Source organism: Centropristis striata, chromosome 13, assembly GCF_030273125.1.
Source record: "Centropristis striata isolate RG_2023a ecotype Rhode Island chromosome 13, C.striata_1.0, whole genome shotgun sequence".
NCBI lineage: Eukaryota > Metazoa > Chordata > Actinopteri > Perciformes > Serranidae > Centropristis > Centropristis striata.
This window is the reverse complement of record NC_081529.1, coordinates 30,543,801-30,569,985: the sequence shown is the minus strand read 5'-3', so window position 1 is coordinate 30,569,985 and position 26,185 is coordinate 30,543,801. Positions and strand designations below refer to the sequence as shown.

At 39.1% G+C, this 26,185-nt stretch overlaps 1 protein-coding gene across 1 annotated transcript in view; it reads right to left on the bottom strand.

The window, feature by feature from the left end:
* Positions 1-26,185, bottom strand: part of LOC131982743 (ras-related protein Rab-26-like) — an 88,320-nt gene that overhangs the window by 48,454 nt on the left and 13,681 nt on the right. Inside the window, exons 3-4 of the mRNA XM_059347321.1 lie at positions 2,984-3,025; positions 226-292 (exon numbers count right to left, since the gene is read on the bottom strand). Coding sequence (XP_059203304.1) covers positions 226-292; positions 2,984-3,025 — 109 coding nt within the window. The remainder of the gene's footprint in view (positions 1-225; positions 293-2,983; positions 3,026-26,185) is intronic.

Below are 26,185 nucleotides of genomic sequence, written 5' to 3'. Positions count from 1 at the left end.
TTGACTGAACATTTGCTTTCACTTTGCAATAAAAATATCAGGATATATATTGTACATATCGATATTCAGCCTAAATATATCGGGATATGACTTTTGGTCCATATCGCCCAGCCCTTGGTCACATGTCAAGTGTTTGAAGGGGTTAACGGTAAACAGAGATTACTTTCAAACTCCTCTGTTGTACAACAATCTATACAAGTGTGTATCTGTGTGTGAGTGACTCACCGTGGGCGTCACGGTAGTAGGCATGAGTGACGCTGCGGAACCGCTCCTGTCCAGCTGTGTCCCAGATCTGCAGAGAATAAGAGGGGAAGATAATCACTGAATAGATAAAGAAGTTTCTATCTTTTTAATAAGTTCTGTGTTTGCTCAGCCATCCCGATGGAGCTCATTGTCAAACCCTCATTCAATTTGGTCTTGCTGGATAAGTCTGGAATATGGAAATGAGATGCGCAGGACTATTGAATAGCCCATTGTCTTATGAAATCAGCACTGAAAAAGATCTCTACTGGCTGCATTCATTGATTTTTTTTTTGGTCACTTGGAGGAAGCGTAGCAAGCTGTAAACACAACATTGACATAGCAACATAAAACAGATACCTATATATTCATCTGTGATGGTAGAATTAATTGGGAGTCATATTCCACCTGATTAATGGTTTGGAAAAAGTTTTATATATTTTCTGCCAATTAGTGCTGAGCAGGAAGCATACAGCGGGTTTATCAAAGCTGTTTTTTTTTTTAATCTTCATATTTCTTCTTCTTTTTTTTCTTCTTCTTCATTTTATTTTTCAATATTATAATTATTACGGCCCATTTTATTTCAATGTCATTGTTTTTGTTGTTTTGCAAGCATTTGTTTAAAATGATTAAACAGTTTTTTGTCTTTTTTATGGTTTTTACTGTCACTTTTTCTGTTTTATTAACAGCTAGTTAGTCGCCTGTGAAACACTTGGAACAGCACTCACCTGTTCAAAAGGTGCTATTCAAATAAAGTTGGATTGACTGGTTGATTTCCATTACAGAGAGTCATTCATTACATTGTTTATATGTAACAAATACTAAGGCTGGGAAATAATAGAAAATGTATCGAAACAGACATTCAGCACCTCTAACCAACGCAATCTTGCTCATGACGATTGATTCAATTATTTTTGGGGCGGAGTCACGTGTAGTCATATGACTCCAGAAAAATGCCATGTCCGTTGTTTGGACACATCTAGGCTTTAGGGAAGACGACACATAACAAAAGGAAGTCAAATGTAAACACTGCGGAAAAACTGTTTTCAAGAAGTGCAAGTTATTTCTTTTCTTTTTTTTTTAAACTGTTAATAGAAGTTGATTTCTACTTTAAAACTAAAATGTGTCTTTTTAATTTCAATCGATGCTTTGATTTCAGTTTGAAATCTTAAAAAAATAACCACAAAATAGTTGTAGTAAATCTAGTAAGTCTGTGTTTCCTTAATTTCTTTAAAATCACAAAGATATGCTCTCTTTCAGTAGAAAAAAAAACATCCCAGCTTTAATAGTTGACCATATTTACAATAGAGACCATGTCAGTGAACAAAGAGGGCAAAAAACAACAAAAAATAATCATTCATTAATTATAATTGAGGTAAAATAAAAAAATTACTATATTGATTTGAGGTCATGTCGCCCAGCCCTATTAGATAGTATTATTTAGTGTAAATTTAAGGTCACAGCACAGTGTAATTATTATTTTTCACATCATTCCAAATCTTTAGTTCAGTCTGGGTCTTGATTTAGAATATTGTGGTCCGTCTGTTTGTCCAACATCAGTGGACTACGGCTTATTAAGTCCATCAGTCACTGCTGTGTCTCATCACAATTTGGCTCCAATGCGATTGCTTTCTGTCTCTCCCTGGAGCAGACCTGTGCAGGTTGACTGCACCCCTCACTTCCCTTTTGTAGATATTCTTCAGCCTGTTTTCTGGACCCTCTCTTCTTATTTCTCTCTCTGACACGTGTCAGCTCTGTGGCTCCTGATTGCCGCCCGCGGCAACCGTCACTTGAAGGATCCAAGTGGCGGTGATGAAGAACGGCAATTAGTGGAGGAAAAATAACTCTACCTCACCGTGTTTACAGGCTACAGGGTGCTCTGCAAACTGACTTTGAGCCAATTAACCTCAAGTGAATACATTACAGAGCAAAGGCCCACTACACCAGCCTCCATCAACCACTAATTATGATCATTAAGGATGATTCACATAATTACTTGCTCTGTGAGAAATATCAAACATACCACGATGCTGAGTTGTTCTCCGTATGGGTACGAGTTCTCTAAATTAAGCTAAAATGTTTTTTTTTCTTGGGGACAGGTGGTGTTGGAGAAAAGGATTTGACAGGTGACCAGAGGGGTTAGAGCAGACCTAGGAATCAGGCGGGGGGCCACATCGGGCGGCCCGGGGGCCACATCGTGCTGTCCCTGCTGGCCCGCATGATGCTACCCGGAAAATTAGCAGTTAATACAACTGCAGTGCTTTTATTTTGAAGGGGGTGTACATATATCTGTGCATGCACTGGCACCTGCACAAAAACGTGTTCCACAAAAAACACCTTGTTTTGCTTTTTGCATATAGTTATTAAATTCCTGGTTTACTGCATAACATACAGACTCTGTATTGTGTTTGTGGTTTGAATGCATGTTGTGTTTAAAATAAATGAGAAAGTGAGATAATGATTGGAGTTTTTACAATTTTTTTACTGCTATATTTGATTTACTCCACATTAACATGTATTCTTACCAGTAGCAGCTCAAAACCCATTTAATTCACTGCATTTTATAAAGCAATGAAATTAATTTTGAGCAGAATTAAGTTCAGTTTTGGTTCGAAAATGAATTGCCCACCCCTGGGTTAGAGCCTGATTCTTATTTGGTTGGAACCTTTCTTTCGGCGACAGCTCTAATTGAAACTGTGTAGAAATAGTTAGATGATGGTCAGGATGAATTCTTAGTTCTTACCTGGAGCTTCACCTTGACTCCATCAATGTTGAGGACTTTATTCTGGAAATGAAAGCAAGAAATCATAAGTGACAGTGCCTAAATTTAAACACGTATTTCAACCGTCAAACAAGAAACAAGCTCAGGTTTGTGCGTGTCAGTTTGTGGTCAGACACCTGGCTGAACCGTCTCTTCCTCTCATCCACTCTCTCCTCTCTCCATCAATATTGCATGTCTCCACCTCACTTTGGCCCCTTTTGATGAAGCCTTTGCCTCTTTCCTCCAGAGGATTAACCCCCTCTGCCCTCCTCGTCTCCCTCCGTCTCGCCATCTTATAGAGACTTTCCTCTGATCTCGGCTTCGATCCGCTCCAGCACACAGCGGAGCAGAGAGAGGCTTAGCCCAATGGACATGCAGTTTCTCAGGTCACAGGATGACTTCCTCTTCAGAGCCAGATGCACAAAGGTTGAACAACCTGCCATCAAATTAAATTCAGTCTAAATGATGGCAGTAGTCAGCTCAAGTCAAAAATAACTTGAGTAATAAATGTATAGTGCGGCTGCCCACGATCAAATGTGCCTTATGCCTTTGGGCTCAGCTGAGAATTTAAATCTGTTGTAAGACTCTAAAAATGATTGTTATCTATCATTACAGCACAAATTGGGTCCGACTTCCCTGAGCACACATATTGACCTGTAACCCTGTGAGGAGAGGTGTGGCCTGCTTTGTGCCCTCTGCCCTTCACCTCATTGATCAACATCACTCCTGTTTTAACACCTGGAGGACCATTACATGTTATTGATCCACACTGTGAGACTGATGCTACACTTCCACAGTTTGTGGAGAAAATTAGGAAAGCATCTAATACATATTTTCAATATTCATTGATCTGCAGATTATCTATTATCTATCTATACAGCAAGAAGCGTGTGTGTGTGTGTGTGTGTGTGTGTGTGTGTGTGCGCTGACCGTTAGTCAGACTGACCTAAGATTTCGTATGTGGCTTGCGCACAGCACGAAGGTGTGCATCCTCGATTTTGAAGATTTTTGAATTCATTTTCTAAAATATTTATTACGTAGGTTGTGTTGCGGCATTGCACTGTTTCCGATCGGACGCCTTTTAGGGGAGCTCCGCCCCATTGTGTGATAGGCCTACATCTGGTCAGTAACACAATTCACTCTGGATTTCCACGCCTGACCCATCTCATCTGTAAGTCTATTCAGCCTACCTATCTTTCGGAGTTTTAAAGTACTTACTACTACCTACTTATCTACTTTTTCTTACATTTAATCTCATGCAGAAAAGGGCCAAATACTGATTCACACAAGCACTTCTTTCCTGACACAACCATTTCCAGGCAGGCTTGCTTCTGTAATCTCCAGCCCTGATTCAAATCATAATCAGCATACTGTTGTATAGTCACGCCTCAACATCAAGTGGACATATTATTTGATGACAGGAAATTTTGATCAGGCCAGAAGATCCTCTCGAGTATTTATCAAAGGAGGAATAGTTGTTGAAGTAGCTCACAGTAATCATTCATGGCCATATGTGACCCTTTATTGTATTGAAATAATATCTTTCGGAGTTTTAAAGGTTCAAATAGTTTCCAGTGAATATAAATGTTCAGTGTGTATGTGCTGTTTGGTGTGCGTACCTCATGAAAAGTAATAGTTTTATGGAGTTGCAGATGTTGTAGATTGGCATGTAATGTACAAATATATACTTCCTACGGGCACTGCACTAGTTTTCTTGATTCAACACCTTTTTATAGAATATGAGAAAATTGTGAGAAATGCTTATTTTAATTTCCCTGACTCTAATGTAGTGTCTTCAGAATCTTTGTTTAATCCAAACATCAGTTCAAAAAGATTTTGTTTTTATTCAAATTGTCACTCCTGCGAAGCAGCAATAAGAGGGTGATTGACATTTTTGCTGAGACAAGACTTAGGACCCTATTTAAATGATAATATCTATAATGTACGGTCTAAAGTGCATGGCGAATATAGGGTGTCCAGCTCCAATTGAGCTACTTAAATAGTGCAGAATTTGGTAGGTAGGTACACATATTCAGCATTAATTAGTTGCTTATTAGCATGCAAATTCTCTTAGTTAATGGCTTACTGGTTGTATAATAAGGCCATGCAGAATTAGGTATTAATAAGTACTTAATAATGACTAATTAAGAGCCAATATGTTACTTATTTGCATGGTAATAAGCAGCTAATTATTGTTGAATATGTGTTCCCCTTATCTAAAGTGTTACCATTTGGGTGCAGTGGACAAACGGGTTGTATTAAATCTTCAGTATTCATAGGTTTGCTTTAGGTGTCACATGTATGAATAAACCAATCAGATTTGGGCTACATAAATACAACTGAATTGAATTATCCTCATCCTTAAACACAATGGATATTTGGACTAAACTTTATTGCAGTCCATGCAATAGTTGAAATATTTCACAGAATAAAAAAAAACTAAAATGTGGTGGTTATAGAGGAAAAGTAGGTGGATCATTAAAGTCAGTCGGAGTCACCCTCTGGGGCCCATAAACATAAAATAAATCCAATGGCTGTTGAGATATATTTTAATAAGTGGCGAACAGAGGGAGGCAAAAACTTACTGGAAGAATCGCTCAATATAATCGATCAGATTATGGCTCCAGATCCTGAACATTCACATCACCAACAAATCTATTCCCATTTTCTAAGAGCTGGTCACTGCTGTAGAAAATATGAGGTCAAGATGTTTTTCAGCGACCCACATACAGGCCTCCTCGTACACCAATTTGGATTACATCACCTGGTGCCACGGCAACGCTGAAAGCCCCCCCCACCATAACCCCCTCTAAGTTGTTCCTGAGAGCCGCTGCTGACCTTCTTATCCCCTGATCCCCGAGGAGAAACAGAAGATAGTCAACCCTGACAAGATGCTGCTAATCTGCCAGCAGAGCACTTAGACATAGATACGGTCTTTGTTGACTCGTTCGGTTGATTTACCTCCCTGAGAGTTGCAGAGGAGGAATCTCATACATATTCACGAAGCAGTCGAGCCCGTAGTTTGTAAATGTGCTCTGATAGGAATCAGAGTCTCAAAAGACTTCCTCCCTGTTGTTGTTGTCACTAAAAACAACCCACAATGTGCTCGGAGGCTTCATAAATATTTAGTGACCCAGAAAAAGAAGGCTCATGATAGCACCGTTGTGAGGATTTTGAGTAGTTAGTCTGGCTTGATTGCACTGATAATTATGTCGGATTTGTTAAGAGGAATTACTTGAAATCAGCCAGAACAGAATGTAATGAATACAGAGAGTATGGACCGAGCGGGATAAAAAAAAAAAAAAGTCTCTGAGCAGCTTATACGACCAAGTCTACTGTAGTCAGACGGAGTATTGAGGTGTTGGAGATTACAGGCTGTCAATCACACTTCCAGCAACACTTTACTTTCAAAGTTTCAACAACTCAGCTCTCTGTAGTTTCACTTTACAGAGGGACGGCTGGGATGCTTGCACCATTTTCAGGTCAATTTAATTTCCTGAGCAAAAATTACAAACAGGACCCATCTTCAAATACAAACTGCTCTATTTAAAAGTCAGACACTGGATGTTAGCCATTTAAGTGAGAAGGTACAGTCAGTACAGAATGACTAACACCACTTCACAGGAATCATAAATTACAAATGCGCGAGGAGCTTTCAGAGCGGCCCGTGAAGTGTGAGCCAATAAAACATTAATAGCAGCGGCGTGATGTAAAGAACAGCAGCATGATGGCCAACATGGTCTCACAGGGATCCGTGAAATAGCCACGGAATCACTCAAATTTCCGTGAAACTGACACGGATTTCGCTACAATGCAAGTTAATGACAGTCATATCCCGTGGCTATTCCAACATACAAAGTGATTATGTACATTCACTGAGTGAATATTTAGAAAATAAAACCTATATTTCTCGCTAGAAATGTGATCAAAATCCATTTTTATGCAGAAACTAAGTCAAAATATTGTTTTTTTTCACTAAAAATGAGAGAACTGTCCGCCATTTTTTGTTCTGACCACCGGGACCTTAAAAGTGACGTGACTTGGACCACGAATAGCCACGGGATATGACTGTCATTAACTTGCATTGTAGCGAAATCCGTGTCAGTTTCACGGAAATTTGAGTGATTCCGTGGCTATTCCACGGATTTTGAGTTAAGCGAATCTGTGGCTATTTCACGGATTCCTGTGAGACCAGGTTCTGATGGCCACAAAAACGTTGTGTACAAGACAAATTCACTGTACTGATGAAAAATAATGAGAGAGAAGTTTGGTGACAGTGTTCCTCGATTTCTTTTCTTTTGCACTCAGAGCTCAGTGGTGCATAAGGCTGCCTGGCCTCAACACACACAGTCAGAAATCAAAGCAATGAGGGGAATAAGTTAAGAACTGAGGGCAGAGAGAGAAGCACGACTCTGCACTCAACTCCCAGCTGTCAACTTTTCTAAGCTATGCTGACACAGACGTATGCACACATTGTACCAACAAACACAATCAACCCCTTCACCCTCCCTGTTAACAGAAAGACACTCATATTATCATTGGATTTTATCAGCCGGATGATGAGAAAATTGCCCGGTTCACAATAAGTGGTGGGCGTTGAAGTTTATTTCCATTTATATCACAATATCAATATATTTTCTCAATTGGAGAATCTTTTGCAGATCAAACAAGATGGGAATGTCTATTTTTCCTTATCCAGTGAATAAATACCTGATAGATCAGGGGTCTCAAACTCAAATTACCTGGGGGCCGCTCGAGGCAGTATCAAAATGACAGAAAAAAAATGTAATTACTTTAAAAAAGACACAAAATGACTGAAAAAACACTAAATTACTTAAAAAAGACACAAAATGACAAAAAAAGACACAAAATGACAAAAAAAAGACAAAAAAATACCAAAAAAGACACAAAATGACTGAAAGAACACTAAATTACTTAAAAAAGACAAAATGACAAAAAAATGACACAGACTTACCAAAAAAGACACAAAATTACCAAAAAACATAATTAAAGGGACCTTCCACACAACAACACGGTACAGTGCCATTCATATAAAACTCACATTAAACTTTCATATCAAGATGAGGGCCACAAAATATCGTCACGAGGGCCGCAATTGGCATGGCATTGGTATGTTTTCACATTGCTGTTAAAATCCTGTAAACCCAACATTTCGGAGGTTTATATTTTCATGTTGCTTAAACCCATTTTACACCAATTAAAGCATGACCAATCCTCATCATCCTGTCTCATTTCCTTCTTCTCCATCCTACTTTTTCTTTCATTTAATCTCATGCAGAAAAGGGCCAAATACTGATTCGCAGAAGCACTTCTTTCCTGACACAGCCATTTCCAGGCAGGCTTGCTTCTGTAATCTCCAGCCCTGATTCAAATCATAATCAGCATACTGTTGTATAGTCACGCCTCAACATCAAGTGGACATATTATTTGATGTCAGGAAATTTTTAAATCGGGCCAAAAGATCCTCTCCAGTATTTATCAAAGGAGGAATAGTTGTTCAAGTAGCTCACAGTAATAATTCATGGCCATATGTGACCCTTTATTGTATTGGAATAAGTTATTATTATAGTCAGAAACAATATGAGAGTTGTTATCTTTGTAATGTGATGGCAAAATGTAAATAAATTTACATTTAAAAGGGACAGTTCAACCCCCAATCTAAAAATACATGTTAAAATGCAAAATTTTAAATGTTTTTCCTCTAGTCCTACTAAAAATTTTTGGTGTGAGTTTTTTGATTTTTGGAGATTTAGGCCGAAAGATGTCTGCCTTCTGTAGAATATAATGGGACTAGGTGGTTGGTGCTCTAAAGCAGTGATTCCCAACAGTGGGGGCCAAAGATCCACTGGGGTTCGCGAAGCCCCCTTGATTTTAAGGGATGTAATAAATCTAATGTGTTAAATTAGATGAGTCAGGATTTAATTCATTAGTGGGACAAAAACAAGTAAATAAGAGCTACAATAAACATTTATTCATTTATTTAAACAGAAAAATCCCTATAGGAAAGTTTAAAAATGAAGACTATATCGTGAGAATAAGTACATGTGTAACTTCCCTACTGCAGTATACACAGGTAACCTCACCTAGCGGTAACCTCACCTAGTGGTAACCTCACCTAGCGGTAACCTCACCTAGTGGTAACCTCACCTGGCGGTAACCTCACCTAGCGGTAACCTCACCTAGCGGTAACCTCACCTAGTGGTAACCTCACCTAGTGGTAACCTCACCTGGCGGTAACCTCACCTGGCGGTAACCTCACCTAATGGTAACCTCACCTAGCGGTAACCTCACCTAGCGGTAACCTCACCTAGTGGTAACCTCACCTGGCGGTAACCTCACCTAATGGTAACCTCACCTAGCGGTAACCTCACCTAGCGGTTAACCTCACCTGACAACAGAAACACAGAGCTAATGGAAAAATGGCGAAGCGTCAGGGAGACTAAAATGCTGAATATGTCAAAAAGAAAAAGAGAGGGTACCAGGAAACTTACATTGAGTTCGGCTTCATAGAAGCAATGGACAATGGGGGGTTGCCAAAGTTTACAAATGTGGCTCCCTCAAGAAAAAGGTTGGGAACCACTGCTCTAAAGTGCCAAAAAAATACATCTAAAAAACTCAAAAGCAGAAATCCTGACCCGCTTACTCAAGATGATCACAGACCTTGTTGTAAGCAGTTTCATGTGGGAACTATTTTCTTTCTACCGAATAACACCCGCCAGCTATATCGCCGTGCTGGAGGTAGTGTAAATTGGAACTGGAAATTGTTATTCCACTGTTGGGTACCACAAACATTGGCTTCAATGCACATTGCTCTTGGTGGGGGCTTGGAGGAGACAAATTAGCAGGTGTAGTTTGGAAGAAAGGAAATAGTTCCCACATGAATCTGCTCACAACAAGGTCTGTGGATTGCCTTGACGAGCAGGGTCATGCTTTCTGAAAAGAGACTGTAGTAGTGTTTCCATCAACACATTTCTGAGCACATTTTGAAGATTTTCTTGAGAAAAGCTGGATGGAAACACCAAATAGAAGTTTTAACGTTTGCTTGAGGTGGTAATTGTCTTTTTTGAAAAATAGTTAATGTGCTAAATGGGAGAAGGAAACGCCGTTTCCGAATAAGTTTTGTTGTAGCGAACCTTTAACTCACATGATTCATCAGCTGTTTACGCTTTGCCGGTCAAGACAGGCTGACTTAAAAAAAAGAGCAATTCTAAGTTTTCTAATTGAATCCAACTCCTATAGACTTCTCGTGGGAAGTTGTCTGATTAGCACATAGACATGGTTTTGGCTAGTAAAAAACAAAAACAAAATGTATGTTACTGACCCCTCAGAAACATGAACAGCGACTCCTTGGATTGTCTGTTAGTCCAACCAAACGCTGAACAAGACATTTTAATGAACAAAACGTTCAAATAAACTGTCATTAAGTGAAAATACATGTACAGTGAAAGGGTCAAAGTTATGAGACCAAACCGCTAAATTTATTGACATGTTGCCGTGGATATGCATTGTTTTGCTTCCCTCCTGATGACGGCTCGCCTTGCTAGTGGCAGTCAAAGGTAGCCACGCCCCAAATCATACGATTCTTTATCTTCTATTTTCTTCTAAATGTGGCCATTATTTGAACTACTAAGATCAAATTGTCTTGAATATTTTTTACTAGTGATTGAGACCATAGTGTCACCCTAAAAAAAATTCTGAGGTAATAAATCAAGTGAGAAGTTCTCATTTTGCTTTTGCAGCCACAAGTGGCACCCCCTGCTGGAATTTTTGGTAGAATGCAGCTTAAGGCACTTCCTGGTTTGCCTCCCTGCTCAGACCCGGAGGTTGCCATATGGATTAGCAACCTCTTTTTCGTAGTTTTTTCTCTCTCTCACGCAATCTCTACTTCTTCTGTTTACTGACGGATTACTACAGAAATACATTACACCGCCATCTTCTGACAAAAGTCCATCACTGCAGCTTTGTTTATTTGCTCTAAACCAGTTGATGGAAATGTCCCTATTTCGCATTTTCTTTAATGCATGATTTCAAAATTAGCTCCAACACTCAGCAACTCACACAAAAAGAACTTAGATTGGTAAATAGCACTAAAGGTTAGAGAGAAAAAAAAAATTGTTGTTGGGGTGAACTGTCCCTTTAATTAAAGCATACACTTTGTCACTATAGGAGTTGGTAGTAACATCCTGCTATTGATACATGATACTCTATGGGCCTCCTCTCTTCTCCTCTCCTGTGTCCTGGTAACCGCTTCGTCAGCATTTTCAAACCACAAGACACTTTTTTTTTTTTTTTACAAATAGTTTCAATTAAGATGCACAGGGTATTCTCCTGGAGACACAGACAGCACAATAAATCACTTTACACCAGTCACACACAAAACCTATATACACTATGGGATTCATTCATTGACGGGTTATACTCGCTGACCTTAGCTCATGTGGTAACAATGATTTCAACTGGTGATAATTGCCTGTCTGCTCAATTTGCAGGAAACTTTAGAAATAATATTTTATTTTTATTTAGTTCTTTTCTTCTGCACAAAAGAGTGCTCAAGTAGGAGTTTTAAAATATATGCTGTTTTTTATTTTATATTATTTTACCACTATAGTTTAATGTTGATTGAATTTCAGGAATTCTGGGAGGTTATGCTGGGTACAAAAAATTACAATTTTGTTCTCTTCAGCCCCAACTGTGACTGAAAAAGCAAAAGTCTGCTTCCTCAAAAACACTTCTGACTGTGCCTTGAGTGTAACAGCCGGAACCTTCTTGTTATTGACTTTTTCACTCGGGTGACCCGGTGAAGTCGAAAAAACAGACTAATTGAAAAAAGCAGTGGGCCTTAGGGCTCTTTCACAAGAACAACTGCGCTGCTGCAAAAAAAACCTTCCTCATTCATTCCTATGAGAACGAAACTCAAGAGCGAGAGGGCTGCTGCAGGGGGCTCAAAACAAAAACTCAAGGATTGAAATATTACCTGGCGCCTCATTATTATGGATGTAAAAATACAAACCACGGAGAACACCTTGTAGTGTGTACCTGTCGGCATTGTTTTCACTGGCAAACTTTCCAGATTCGTGCAACAAAGCGAGTAAAGCCTTTAACTTTAAGACTCAGAGATCTTTTCAAAAAGTCAGGGCTCCTGATTTACATGGATCAAATAGATTTTTTTCTCTTTTACATCAACCATGCTTCAGATTAAAGCTGCCTGGTTTATATTTGATCTTTTACCTGTAACACTTGACCGAATCGCGCCTTTAGGCTGTACATACACACACATGCAGCAGTAACACAGATCCATTTTTCAGCTGAATGCCATGAGGGGGAGCCTTGACCTCTCTGATACTCTTCTCCAGGATCTTTTCACACACTGGCATGATGCAAGTCAAACAGCATCACAACAGTGTACAGTATGCTTGTGTGTTTGCCGTGACCATGTGTGGTTCTGAATCACAGGTTGCGGTGCAGGCTGTTGGCTGGAAATCCAGCATTTCTTGTCCTTCAGATTCATGAAATCTTCAGTTTTTTCATCCCCTGGCACTCAGACATGAATATATGAACACACATGCAGTATGCAGCACATTTCACACACACGGTGCATGCAAACACAGCGACTGTAAGCCTGGCCAAATTCAAAATGCTTCATCCTCTGTCTTCACCGTCCTCGTCTTCTCAGAGAAGCGGTTTTATTTATTTTGGTCCAGCATCATCACAGACTTCTACAAAGCAAATCTGTCACTGCTTATGTTGCTCAGATTTATTACAGTTTTTCTCAACTGATGAGACACATTTTCTGAAATCATTAACCGCGTTTTAGGGCTGGGCTAAGATCTGCCATCTCAGCAAAGGTCGTAATATATCTCACATATAGCATGTTCTCTGGTCATCAAATGGATCAATAGTCTATATGACATAATATGGTAAAGCCTATTTTTTGTTTAATATATGTTAGCAAATCGGCACTGCTATTCTCTCCAGTTTTGCAAAGTTTAGAACGTAATACAGGTCAAAAAATTTGAATATTGTGAAAAAGTTCAATATTTTTTGTCAATTATTTCAAAAAAGTGAAACTCATATTATATAGATTCATTACACAGAGTGAAATATTTCAAGCCTGTATTTCTTGTAATAATGATTCTGGCTTACAGATAATGAAAACCCATAATTCAGTGTCTCAGAATATTAGAATATTACATAAGATCAATAAAAAAAAGGATATTTTAAACACAAATGTCATGCTTCTGAAAAGTATCTTCATTTCTATACATCAATACTTGGTTGGGCTCCTTTTGCATGAATTAGTGCATTAATACTTGGTGGCATGGAGGAGATCAGCCTACAGCACCATGTTGCTTTTATAGCAGCCTTCAGCTCATCTGGTGTCTCTCACCTTCCTCTTGACAACAGCCCATAGACTCCTATGGGGTTGAGTTCAGCCCAGTTTGCTGGCCAGTCCAGCCCAGTAACACCATGGTCATTGAAGCAGCTTTTGGTACCTTTGCCAGTGTGGGCAGGTGCCAAGTCCTGCTGGAAAATGAAAGCAGCATCTCCAAAGAGCTTGTGGAAGCATGAAGACTCTAAAATGTCCTGCTAGATGGCTGCTATGTTGACTGTGGACTTCAGAAAACACAGTGGACCAACAGCAGCAGAGGACATGGCCCCAAACCACCACTGACCCAGGACCATCACATTACACTGATGATCAATATTCTCATTTTATACTGACACACTGAGTTTTGTGTTTTCATTATCTCTAAGCCAGAATCGTCAAAATAACAAGAAAAACAGGCTTGAAATATTTCACTCTACACGTAATGAATCTATATAATGTGTGAGTTTCACTTTCTGAAATAATCGACAAAAAATATTTGTAATAATTTTTTTTTAGATGTACCTGTGTGGCATAAATACAGCTTTAACACAGTTCAAGCACTGATTTATTTTTTTAATGAAAAAACTTGACAAATGCTAAGAATGCAACCAAAAAGCATGTTTCCTTTATAACACCGAGTGTATGGCACCTTTAACAAGCATTTTGTGCATAATGTGCTTTATGAAAGCATTTGCCCCAAAATGTTAAACCAAAAAAGAAAAACTGTATGTGAAACTCCATTAAACTGTGAGTTTGTTTCCAATTTGGGGAAATGTGTCTTTTTATTGTTTTAAATAAATGATTTGAGAGTCATTTGTTGCATAATTAAAGGTATAAAATATATATTCCCCTTCATTTTCATCTGCTTATTATCGACTATCATCATCATCATTTAGTTATAATTATTATTGCCTTTCACAGTTGCAGCAGTGAAATGAGTTTCTCAGATGATATTAAAACCAATAATTCAATGCAGAGAATTGCAAATGGCTTCATAAGATCAGCTTACAGGATCAGACTTGAGTTAAGTCCTAAATATCATTACCTAATGTCCAGATCTATATTTCCTCCATCTTATCCTCGTTTCTCTGTTGAACAACATCCATCTCTTCTTGCTTTATGCTTCTGCACCATCCAGCCATGCTCCCATATTCCAACAAGTCACTTCCCACCTCTTTCATACCGTGGTTAAATATTCATGGTGCTCCTCAGGGCTCGCCTCTCTGGGTCCCAGTGACATTAGAGCGGCAGGTGGCAAAGCTGCTTTTCATTAATTACAAACATCTCCCTGGGCAGAAGTGAGCCCCACACACACATACACACACAAATTCACACATGCATGTACAAACACGGACAAACAGATGATTGAATCTGAATGCTTGACAACTTTTAATAAAGGCTGGGGCTTGTATACACAACACAACACAACACAACACAACACAACACAACACAACACAACACAACACAACACAACACAACAAAACACAATACAACACAACAGCAAATTATAGAATAAGAGACAGGAAATTAAACTTTAATGCTACCTATACATCAGAAGACTCTGAAAAGATTTGTAAAAGACTCCTGGAAAACGATCAGCTCACACCTGCTCACGTCTAAAGACAAGTGTTTAGAGTTTTTAGTCTCACACTGAGGTTTTAGACAGACTGCAAGTGTGCATCTTGCAGGGTAACTATTTACAAGACTACAACTAGATTCTTTTAGCATTTTTTTCCTACCATGCAATTTTTTCCTCATCATGCTCTTAGTAAAAACTTACAAAATGGAGGAAAAGCAGCTTTTGGCTCCAGCTGCTCTAGTGTGTGCATTGGTTTGTGTTGAAAAAAATAAAAATAAAAAAGAATAAAAAAGAAGAGAAGACACCACAAAATGCCCCCTCACAGAGCTGAAAAAGGGTTTCTGTTTTTCTGACATGAAAAATTGACTATTTTACAGTAAAAATAGATTCAAGGAAGAATAAAGGAAAGGAACATTTAGAAATGAATTCATGATATACATTTATGTCCTATTTAATTATAATGTGTTTAATTGAATAATTATATTTATCAGCTCTATCAACTTTCATTTAGTTAATCATACATTAATCACTGATTATTTATTACTTATTTATGTATACATTTATTTATACATCACTATATTTTTATTGAGGCATTGTTGTGATGTTCCTTTTTCCTGTGGAAGTGGTTTTACTGGCCGGTCTGGAACCGGGGACCTTTCCCCCGCTCATCTATTGGTTGGTGATTGTGTTACGTCACTGCGACTTGCGATAATATCAAACACGTTTAATATGTTTAAATCCAAACCCAAGACTAGGAAAAGACTGATATGAAACAGAGCAGATTACTACCTTAAACTTAACCATGAATATGACGGGAGTGTGTCATGACTACAGTAAAACTCCTAGATTTACTAAAGACTTTCAGTTTTTAGTCTGGGACTATGAAAATCTCTCTAAAGTTAAGGTCACATATACAGTACGTGCAGCCTGTCTTTGGTGTCAAACTGCGCCTCTAGCTCTCATTGTAGTCTCTTCTTAATTAAATTTTTTAAGAAAAAAAAATAGCAAACATTACTGCCACTTGATGGCATGGTGAAGCTTGGCACTTTAATTGCACCCACTCAGAGAAGGCAGGCGTGCAGACAGGCTGGCAGGCGGGACTGAGTAGATAATGGAGAAATCAGTCAGCCATCAACTATACAAACTATAACTATAAAAAAAAAATGTATAGACACAGGAGACAAGTGAGAGACGGATGCATAAAGACAGTCAACTGTGGGGCGATGGACTGTCAGTGACATGCACAGTGACAGAGGAAGTATCAAAGAGGAGCGGAAGCTTTCAGAGGGAGATGTAATCATCGAGTCAGAGCTTTATTTTTATGATGGGTCCGTTATCGTGCTCTCACATGCCAGAGCTGCCTCTCTCCCTGCTGTCTATTTTCCACCTCTTTTCACTGCTTGCTCTCGAAAATGTGCATCACAGACACATACAGACTCACGTGATGGTATCTGAAACTTTTCTCTCAAGGAAAGACTCAACCACAGATATAGAACTGAACAGAGAGTGACAGGGTTTATGGGAAATCTGCTGTTTTAGATGAGATAAAAATAGGACTAGATTTCGAAATACATCACATGAATATGGTAGTTATATCAGTGATATTAAAGGATAAAATAATAAAGGCTTTACATGAATACATGCAACTTAAAAGGCAGAGTGATGAAGATATACATCTTGTACAATTTATGACATTAATAAATATTATTATTACAGTAGGTGTGTTTCTCTCTTGTGTGTGTTACAATATTTGGCTGCCTTTAGGTCATAATACTGAATCTATTATGGAGTTCTACATAAAAAAAAAGAAATATTGCTTCATGTAGTGTATTAGTCATTCAGTATGATATAATACCAAAGACAGTACTTCAATATTAAGTTTAGGCAAAATTGAAAAAATAAATAAAATCACTGTCTGAAATAAAAATGAACAATTATGAGATAATATGCATGATTTGTTCTTTTTGAGCTATAAATAATAATCAAAATCAGTTTTTTTGGTTAATTATAGACAGGCACAACTATCTTGAATTCATCTACTATGAATGAATAGCAGTTGTCATTAAAAATTATTATGAGGTGCATTAATAGAAAAATACAAGGGTTATAAAGACCACATGAACCTCTTTCCAATTATAGCAAGTTTACAACTAAACCCAGGGAAGACAGCTGCCATATGGCTCCGTGCCAGAATGAAAAGTCATTATGGAAAGTCACATCTGGTGTTTTATATCTGTGGACTCAACATGCGGTGTGCAGTGAGTAAATCTTGTCTCGATATGGATAACTTACAGTGCTAAGGACATTCTTTAAAGCCCTAAAATTAACCACAGGTACAATATCTAAACATTCAGTCCAGGCGACAACATCTGGGTTTGAGCAGGGAGGCAAACCAGGAAGTGCCTTAAGCTGCATTCTACCGAAAATTCCAGCAGGGGGCGCTAAGTGTGGCTGCAAAAACATTTCTGTCCATTCATTTTAAATGCAAAATGATAAAACTTCTCACTTGATTTATTAAAGAATTTTTTTTAGGACAAGACTATGGTCTCAATCGCTAGTAAAAAATCGTCTTCAAGACAATTTAGTTTAAAATAATGGCCTCATTTAGAAGAAAATAGAAGATAAAGAATCATATGATTTGGGACGTATCTAACTTTGATAACATTATATAGATATAAAAAAGGACATTTACCGGTTTTGTCTCATAACTTTGACCCTTTCACTGTATTTTCACTTAACCCTATAAAGCCTGAACCATGAAATAATTGCCAGAAAATTCAATTTTTGTAAAAACTGAGTACTTATTAACCTGCTGACGAATTTTGAGAAATAAATAAATTGCATATATGAATTCTAATTTGTATCATATTTGATACATCAGGTCTTTTTGTGCAATTTGTTGCTCACAGTTTGTTTTTCTCGAACTAACAAAAACATATAAACCCTAACATTTTTAACTTATTAAGACTTTGACTTTTCCTTTTTCCTCAACCATGCAAAATACATATTTTTTTCCATATAACACAACATCATACATCTGCTGATATGAAGTTTTTTAATGCAGCAATGACTGATCCATTCGTGGAACCTGCATATCATTTTTGCTACATCTGGTATTTTTGTGCAATTTGTTACTCAGTTTGTTTATCTTCAACACATGTATACATCAGGTTTTTGATGATGTAGAGGTCTCAAAAATAATTGTATCTAATATGATACACTTGGCTTTATAGGGTTAATGACAGTTTATTTGAACGTTGTGTTCAGTAAAAATGTCTTGTTCAGCGTTTGGTTGGACTAACAGACACTCCAAGGACTCACTGTTCATTTTTCTCAGGTAAAAAACATACATTTTGTTTTTTTTAACATCCCAGTTAATGCTCCAGTTAATGCTAACATGGATTAGCAGCGGCTTCCCTCAGTCAGGTTGAGGTGTAGAGAGGCTGTAGTCAGTGATCAGATCCCTCTCGCTCCTCCAAAGTCTAAATATGGTCTGCTCCCCGTATCGGAAACAAGATGGCGACGAGTGTAACGCTGAACTTGATGCTTCCAACGGGCCACAAACCAACGGGTGACGCCACGGTCACTACGTCCATTATTTATACATTCTATGATACAGTCACAGCTTTTCTGTGTCCTCTGCATCAGAAATACTCCTCTTTGATCATTGGACCACCCTTTGGTCAACAGGTGGAGGGACTCTCACACACTACCAGCATCCTTCAACTTGTCAAAACAAGCTTGACCTCTCTACTTCGACTGTGACTCCAAAAAAGCTGCAAAATCAACGTTATTTTTGTACAGAAGGAAATCAAAAGCACTTGGACTTAAGTGAATCAAGTTTTCCAACTGAGCTGCAGTTATTATGTGATGACTAACATCCACTTGTTGCATGACTCACACTCTCAAAAACATGTTGTCTAAAGATGATGACCTCATGTTTGTGTGAACAAAGACATTTTCAGCCACTTAGCGAACACTTTTAAATGCATTGTATGATAATGTACTCTAAAAACGTCTTGAAAGTCACACATCAGCTATGATGCAAAGAACAACCTGCAGTGAGTGTTAGGGGGTGTATAATGTACACACACACACACACACACACAAACACAGATACACACATGCACACACAAGTTGAGTCTTTTCCAGTCAGAGATGAAAGTAAAGAGAAAGTGATTCATATCACGCTCGCCCTAATTTAATCTATTTCAGAGTGCCATCGCTAAGGATGGACTGGCTCATGAGTCAATGGTGCAAAGGACGATGTCTTACTCAGCCTGCATTAGTGCGTCCCTGTGTTCATGCGCATGTGTTTGGAGTTGTATCTGCTGAGTTCCACACTAGCATACAGCATAAGGCGACGTCATCAAATGTCATCTAACTGTCAAATGGATTATGTCCAACTCCCCCCAAAATATTAATTTTACCAGTAGTGGAAGAAGCATTCAGATCCTTTACTGAAGGAAATATAGCAACGACATGATGTAAACAGTAGGCAATGGCAATGTGCTTTTTCGACACTGTGATTAGTGTAGAAAGAGTGTGTAGATGAAGCATTAAGTTGTTAAACTGTATTCATTTAGCAGCAGGCTCCCCATGATTTGTACTTCTCCACTGCTCCATTACAAATCCTCATCTCAGTAAATTTGCAACTTGCAGTTTAAAATGGAAATATAGGGCGCTACAGGAATGAGTTCTTAACGCGCAAGTAAGTTAGCATTTTTTAGCAGACACGAATGGGAACTCTATCACTAGTCAACCTTACAGCCTCAAGTGGTGCTTTTCAGTGCTCTTTCAAACTCTCGTAGATTGTAGATTAGGTTAACTAGTGCAGTGCCCGTAGGAAGTTTGTATTTGTTAGCATGCTAATCGTGAGATAGCACAATACGCAGTGTGCTGCACAAAAACTACATTAACATGAACCCAAATAGCTGATAAACTATATTGCATGTAAGTTTCTCATATCAAATGATTATTGGCATTATGCCAAGCAACATGAATGTCATCCCTGAATTACATAGTAATGCAACATAAGAAGTGAATAAAGCTAAATCTTCGTTTAGCATGCTAATCGCGAATAACAGAATTTGCACATTACATGCCACACCACAACGTCTGCAACTCCATAAAACACTTACTTTTCATAAGGTACGCACACTACCCAGCACATACACATTGAACATCGATATTCGCTGGAAACTATTTGTATATTATTGGAAAATCGAACCTTGTAGCGCACTTTAAAATTCTGAAAGATAGGTAGGCTAAATAGACTTACAGATGAGATGAGTCAGGGTGGAAATCCAGAGTGAATTGTGTTACTGACCAGGTGTAGGCCTATCACACAATGGGGCGGTGCTCCCCTAAAAGGGGGCGGAGCTCCCCTAAAGGGCGTCCGATCAGAAACAGTGCAATGCCGCAACACCTCCTACGTAATATAATATTTTGAAAAATGAATTCAAAAATCTTCAAAATTGAGGATGCACACCTTCGTGCCATGCGCAAGCCACAAACGAAATCTTAGGTCAGTCTGACTAACGGTCAACGAGATATGCCCTAGACACACACGCATGCACACGCACACACGCACACACACACACACACACACACACTTCTTGCTTTCATAGATAGATAATCAATTTATTAAGAAAGGGTTTATGCTAGCTTGCGAAAAACCGCTGGTTAGCTTGTCAGAGACCGTCTGAAGCATAATGGTAGTGATGTTCAAGTCATGCGGCTGCGGAGTAGTTCGATTTAGCATGTTAGCTTTTGACTTCTGTCCTCTGCATTAACGCTTCAAACATCATAAAAGTGGTGTTCATTTGTGAAGATTATCCTGCTTAACAAAAAAAAGTAAGCATCAGAAACGTTTGCTTGCCACAGAGCTCATTTTCTGCAATGATCCAAAATCCAATGCAGAAATCCCATAGGCGAATTCTCAGTAGACCCCATGGTGATGCTAACGTCGGGGTCGGCCTACAAAAATGTATTTCATTTGCTCTTTATGGCAGTACAAGTACCTGAAAAGTACAGTACTTGAGTAAATGTAGGTAGGCTACTTTGCAGGACTGCAATTTATTGTAAGGTAAATTTTAAGAACCTGCAACCATCAACTGCAGCAATTGACCGACCATTAGTCTTTTAAAAAAAGTTACAGAATGAATCGACTAATTCCACATATGAACCCATCCTGGTAAAAGCTTACGCTAAGCTATCAGCTCGTTTCTCCTCTTCAGTGTATTTTTAAAGCCTTTTGCTCACTGTTTGCATCAGAGCAAATGACTTCTGAGCTTAACAGAGAAACTGCCTGCGTTCAAACAGATCGCCTGCATCCCAAAACATGGTGACTCGTCAGCAGACCGTGCCAGATTCCACGAACATTATTTGCCAACAGTGATGTAAGAGCGACAGCTAACAATGCCAAAACAGAGCAACAGATGCATAACAAGAGCTGCCTGCTTGGATCTCCCCTGGTTCATTAACAGTTGCCACATCTGTTGAGCACTGTTATCAGTGTGGGTTTGTATAGTGTGTGTGCATATGTGTCATTGACAGCCACTCAATGTGCCGCTGAATGTGTGACTGAATGCAACCGAACGGAAACCACAACAGCATCTCACTTCACGGTTTCACACAAGTGAGACAGATCCCCATCCGCCATCAATAATCTATTGATGGAAAGATTCATATTTAATGTCTTCACCTAGCAAACATCACACGAAGTATCTGAAGCTGCAGACATTTTTTTTTTCTCCATGTGTGCTTTTGATCATCATCTCCCTGGATAGTCAATAAAAATGAGATAATCTCTCTTCATTTTCAGCCCATTTAGCCACTAAACTGTTATCAATGCTATTGACCACACAACAAGAGCTCAGTCTTCCAGTGAAACCACCAGAACACAGTTCACCAGAGGTTGACCGACACAGAAAATACAGCCTCCGTGATGAATGGCATGTCCAGGTGGGATGATTGGCTTGGCATTATGGGGGTCAGAGGTCAGGCAAGAAATCAATGTTTACAGCTTTAATTTCAGGTGCTTTGACAAAGAACATCAACAATGTTGGAGAAACAGCCGCAGACAGACATTTGTTGCCTCCTTGAACATTAAATGCATGACTTGTTTTGTGAATGTTCCTAAAGAAAAGGAAACTAGGGGTGTGACGATTCTCCAGATCCACAATTAGACTTTAGATTTTAACCCTCTATGGTACGGTGTTGCCCTCAGACAACACACCCATTTTTGGCCTGTCGAATTTCTACCATGCATGTTTTTGAGTGATGCAATACTTAAAAAAAGAGGGAAGAGTATAGGGAACCAATAGCAATGCTTTATTTGTCACATGACCTCCAGGAGGCCATATTGAAACCCTTTTTTGCAGATTTTTCAAAAGGAAACAGCTTTGCCATTTTGCACCACAAAAAAAAATCACTCAAAATGTAATTTTCTGGCCACCACTGACTGGAGTTTTGGGTTTTCATTATCTCTAAGCGAGAATCATCAAAATTACAAGAAAAAAAGGCTTGAAATATTTCCTTCTATGCGCAATGAATCTATATAATGTATGAGTTTCACTTTCTGAAATGATTGACAAAAAATATGGAACTTTTTCATGATATTCAAATTTTTTTAGATGTACCTGTACGTCTAAAATCAACTGCAGACCAAGAGAGTGGAGAATTCACAGTCACTGCAATGTGCCATTGGATGAGGGAGTCTCTCTATCTCTGCTGTGGTGATGGCTCAAAGCAATCTCACAGCCAAATTACAATCTCCCGTAAATGAGATACATAGAAAAAGGCCTGCTACCTTCCATGTATATAATATATCCTTTAAGGTGACTGGGTTCCTCATTATAACACAATATATGCAAGAATAGTCTGAACACCTTCGACACCTCATTATGCCTTCATGTAGTATGTGAGGTTACCATGTATTGGTGGGTGTTTTCTTCTCTGTGGTTATTCGACTGTAAGATTTACAGCTGATTCGTCCCCTTTGTGACTCGATTAACCCTTCCTGCCACCTCCCTGCTGCTGCCTCTGTCTCATCTTCTTTCCCTTTGCCCTGGCAGGAGGAACACACCCATCCTCACTGCCATGGAAATACACACACACACTTATCAAGCCAAACTTGAGCACTGCCTGCATAATAAGACTGGACGTATTTAAATTATTCAACAGTCTATTCTCTTAATAAATAGATAAATTATAAATCAGTCATTGCTCATGGCTGGTGCACAAAAACTGGTCAGTTCATCTCAGAGAATGAAGGTCACTGGACACATATAATGCAACACATATCCCTCTGTAGCTCCTGTTTTTAGCTTTATTCCTCATTAATGTGCAAAGATACATAAGTGAATTAAGAGCAGGTGCTCTATTTTTGGAGAATCCTCCTATCAGCATTATTTGGCTTTGATCCTGGTTAATTAGGATGGGGGGGAGCATGTTGTCTTGAATACTGCAAACTGAAGGTCGAAGATTTATTCCAAACTCACTTTTAAGGCTGTGATGTTCCTAAATACAGGAGCACAGTGGTGAAATGCAAACCCGCTCCAGGTTATCTTAAAATCAGACAGCTAAAATGTTAGTGAAGACTCTGCAGTTGCCTGATTCATAGCCCCCACCCCCACATACATACTAATTACACCCAAAAATAACATCAGAGAGAAGTGAAATCTGAATCAATGGGGCTGTCTGTTATGTGTGAAACTCTCATGCTGCACTTAAAAACGGAAACTTGGTTTTGTAAGTTTTAACTCTGAGGTGTGAAACTTCTGGTCTAACTTGTAACCATAAAAGTGAAGCCAAGGAGAAAGTGCCTTCAACCTGCATTCTTGCTACTGGCCAGTAAGGAGCGACTCCACAGGTTGGAAAAAGGAGTTTGATTGTACGTATAGACGTGTATATGCGCTTCCATTAGGTACTTTTCCCCCTAGTGGGCCGCTATGGGTGTGGCTTGGGAGAGAGGATCCGCCAAACTTCATCGGTTAGTGGCTCAGTTTGCCGCTACTGAGCCGCTACTGAGTGGCGATTTCGTGCATGCGTGACTCATTTGCAGACTGGTTCAAACTGGACGCTGAAAGGTTAACAGCTCCTGCTCTGCTGACTTCAGCTGGAAGAGACTGCTGCGGGAGGACTGGGCCGCTTGTGAGTGCTTTGGGACGGCACCTACAACTCAGTAAGAAGAGTAGGAACGAGTCTTCAAAAGTCTCCAATAACACCAGAAAAAGTTGCTAGATTTGTCGCTTTTTTGGAAAAAGAGTCACTAGAGGAGTCTGAAACGCCACTAAATATAGCAACAAAGTCACTAAGTTGGCAACACTGCTTGCCGCGTCGGTCTGTTGTCACATTTGAACTCCGTTGGTTAGCCGCTACAAATGTACCTGTATGGGAAAAGAAGCTGAGGGGAACTCAATAGTGGGCGGAGCCAAAACACTGCCTCTACCGCTTTCAAAAAAGTACTCAGAAAGTACTCAGTGGAAACACGCCATATGTAGAAAATGACTCCATTTCTCACTTGATTTATTACCTAAGCAAACATTTTCCTAATGAGTTTATAGTGTAGTTTCCTGTTATCTTCAATACAGCATGACATCAATTATGGTCTGGTTTAGAGTAAAACAGATAATAAAGCACTACCAGTCAGGATAGCGGTGGAGCACTGCATACATGGCACCGTCTACATTCAGATATCTATGAACTTGTTTTAGGTGTTTTTCTGTCTTAGAACTTCGACCCTTTTACAGTTCAGTTCATGAAAGTTAATAGCAACATTTTGGTCGCCTAAAAATGTCTTGTTCGGCTTTCGGTTGTACTTAAAGACAATAAGGAGTCAGCTGGTAATTTTTTTCCGGTGTGTGTATTGTTTTAAGCTTGTTTTCCATAGCCAAAAATGACCATGCCCAATAACCCTCTTGTCCAAATATGGTCAGTCCTGGCTCCAAAAAAACAAGATGGCGACAGAAAATGCCAAACACAAGGCTTCAAAACAGTAGTCTACAAACCAATTGGTGATGTCAGTGTGGTTACCTCTACTACACTTAACAATCCATGCTTGTGACACATGGGGGTCAGAGTACTGTGGCAGGTATATAAAGATTCATCTTTTGGGGACCATGAATGTACAGACCGGACCAATCCATCCAGTAGTTGTTGAGATATTGAGTCTGGACCACAGTACTGCATCGACCAACCAACTGATATTGACATCCCTCGAGCCATGCCCCTAGCATGGCTAAAAAAAACAATCCTCACCCCAGCCTGAACCTTGCATGTGAAGCACAGTTGCTCTCAGATTTTGCTTCTGCCAACTCTACACAGTGATGAACTCGAGTGATGTAGCGCTGCAAGGGTGAATCATTAAGATAAAGGTCTTGTGTACAATACAGACTACAAACAGGGTGAGATGAATTAGTATGCCAGGTGTGATCCATGTCTCTTAAACCTGTCAGGGTCATTTTATGGACCACTCCCAGATAAGAGTGCTTGAAGTAAATCACTGGAGAAGGAGGTAGTGTTGTGCTGTCTCATATGTCCCGGGCTGCAGAGTGTGGTCTGTGATAACTGACTATATCCCCAGAATGCAAGATATCTGTTCTTCCTCAGGGGGAAAATTATCCATGACTAACTTATTGGGTAAATTTTCATATTGCCGTGCACAGCACATGCCAATAGAAGATGAGATATTGCACATTTTGTTCATACATCAAGCAGTAGCAGGGGAGAGACTGTCACTGAGGTCAAGGATGGTCATGCATCTTAATCAAGGAGGGTGTCATGTAAATTCACACACACGGTCAAGCACTAAAGCCCCGGAGCGACACAAAGAGAGACAGAAAAAGCTGTTTTTCAGCTTGAACTGACAATAACAAGAAGACAGAGCAAGTGAATATCACCTGAGACACAGTCACAATGAAGGACTTTTGGAAACCTTGGAGAGTAGCCAAGAACATAGTCAGAGAATAAAGCAAACACGATGATAAATAAGAGGCTTTTTCTTCATAGTCATTTCACTCATAACTCACTCTAGTTGTTGACCCAGTCTGATGTACAAGCGTAAACCAGTTTAAGCCACAAAGTTTATCTGGCTAATTTAAGCAATTTTTCAACTTTTACTTTTTTTTAACCCATTCAGGAGAAGACATGGACACAGTGCAATATGACAACATGATTTACATGATATCATGTAGCTTCCAGTGTCTGACAG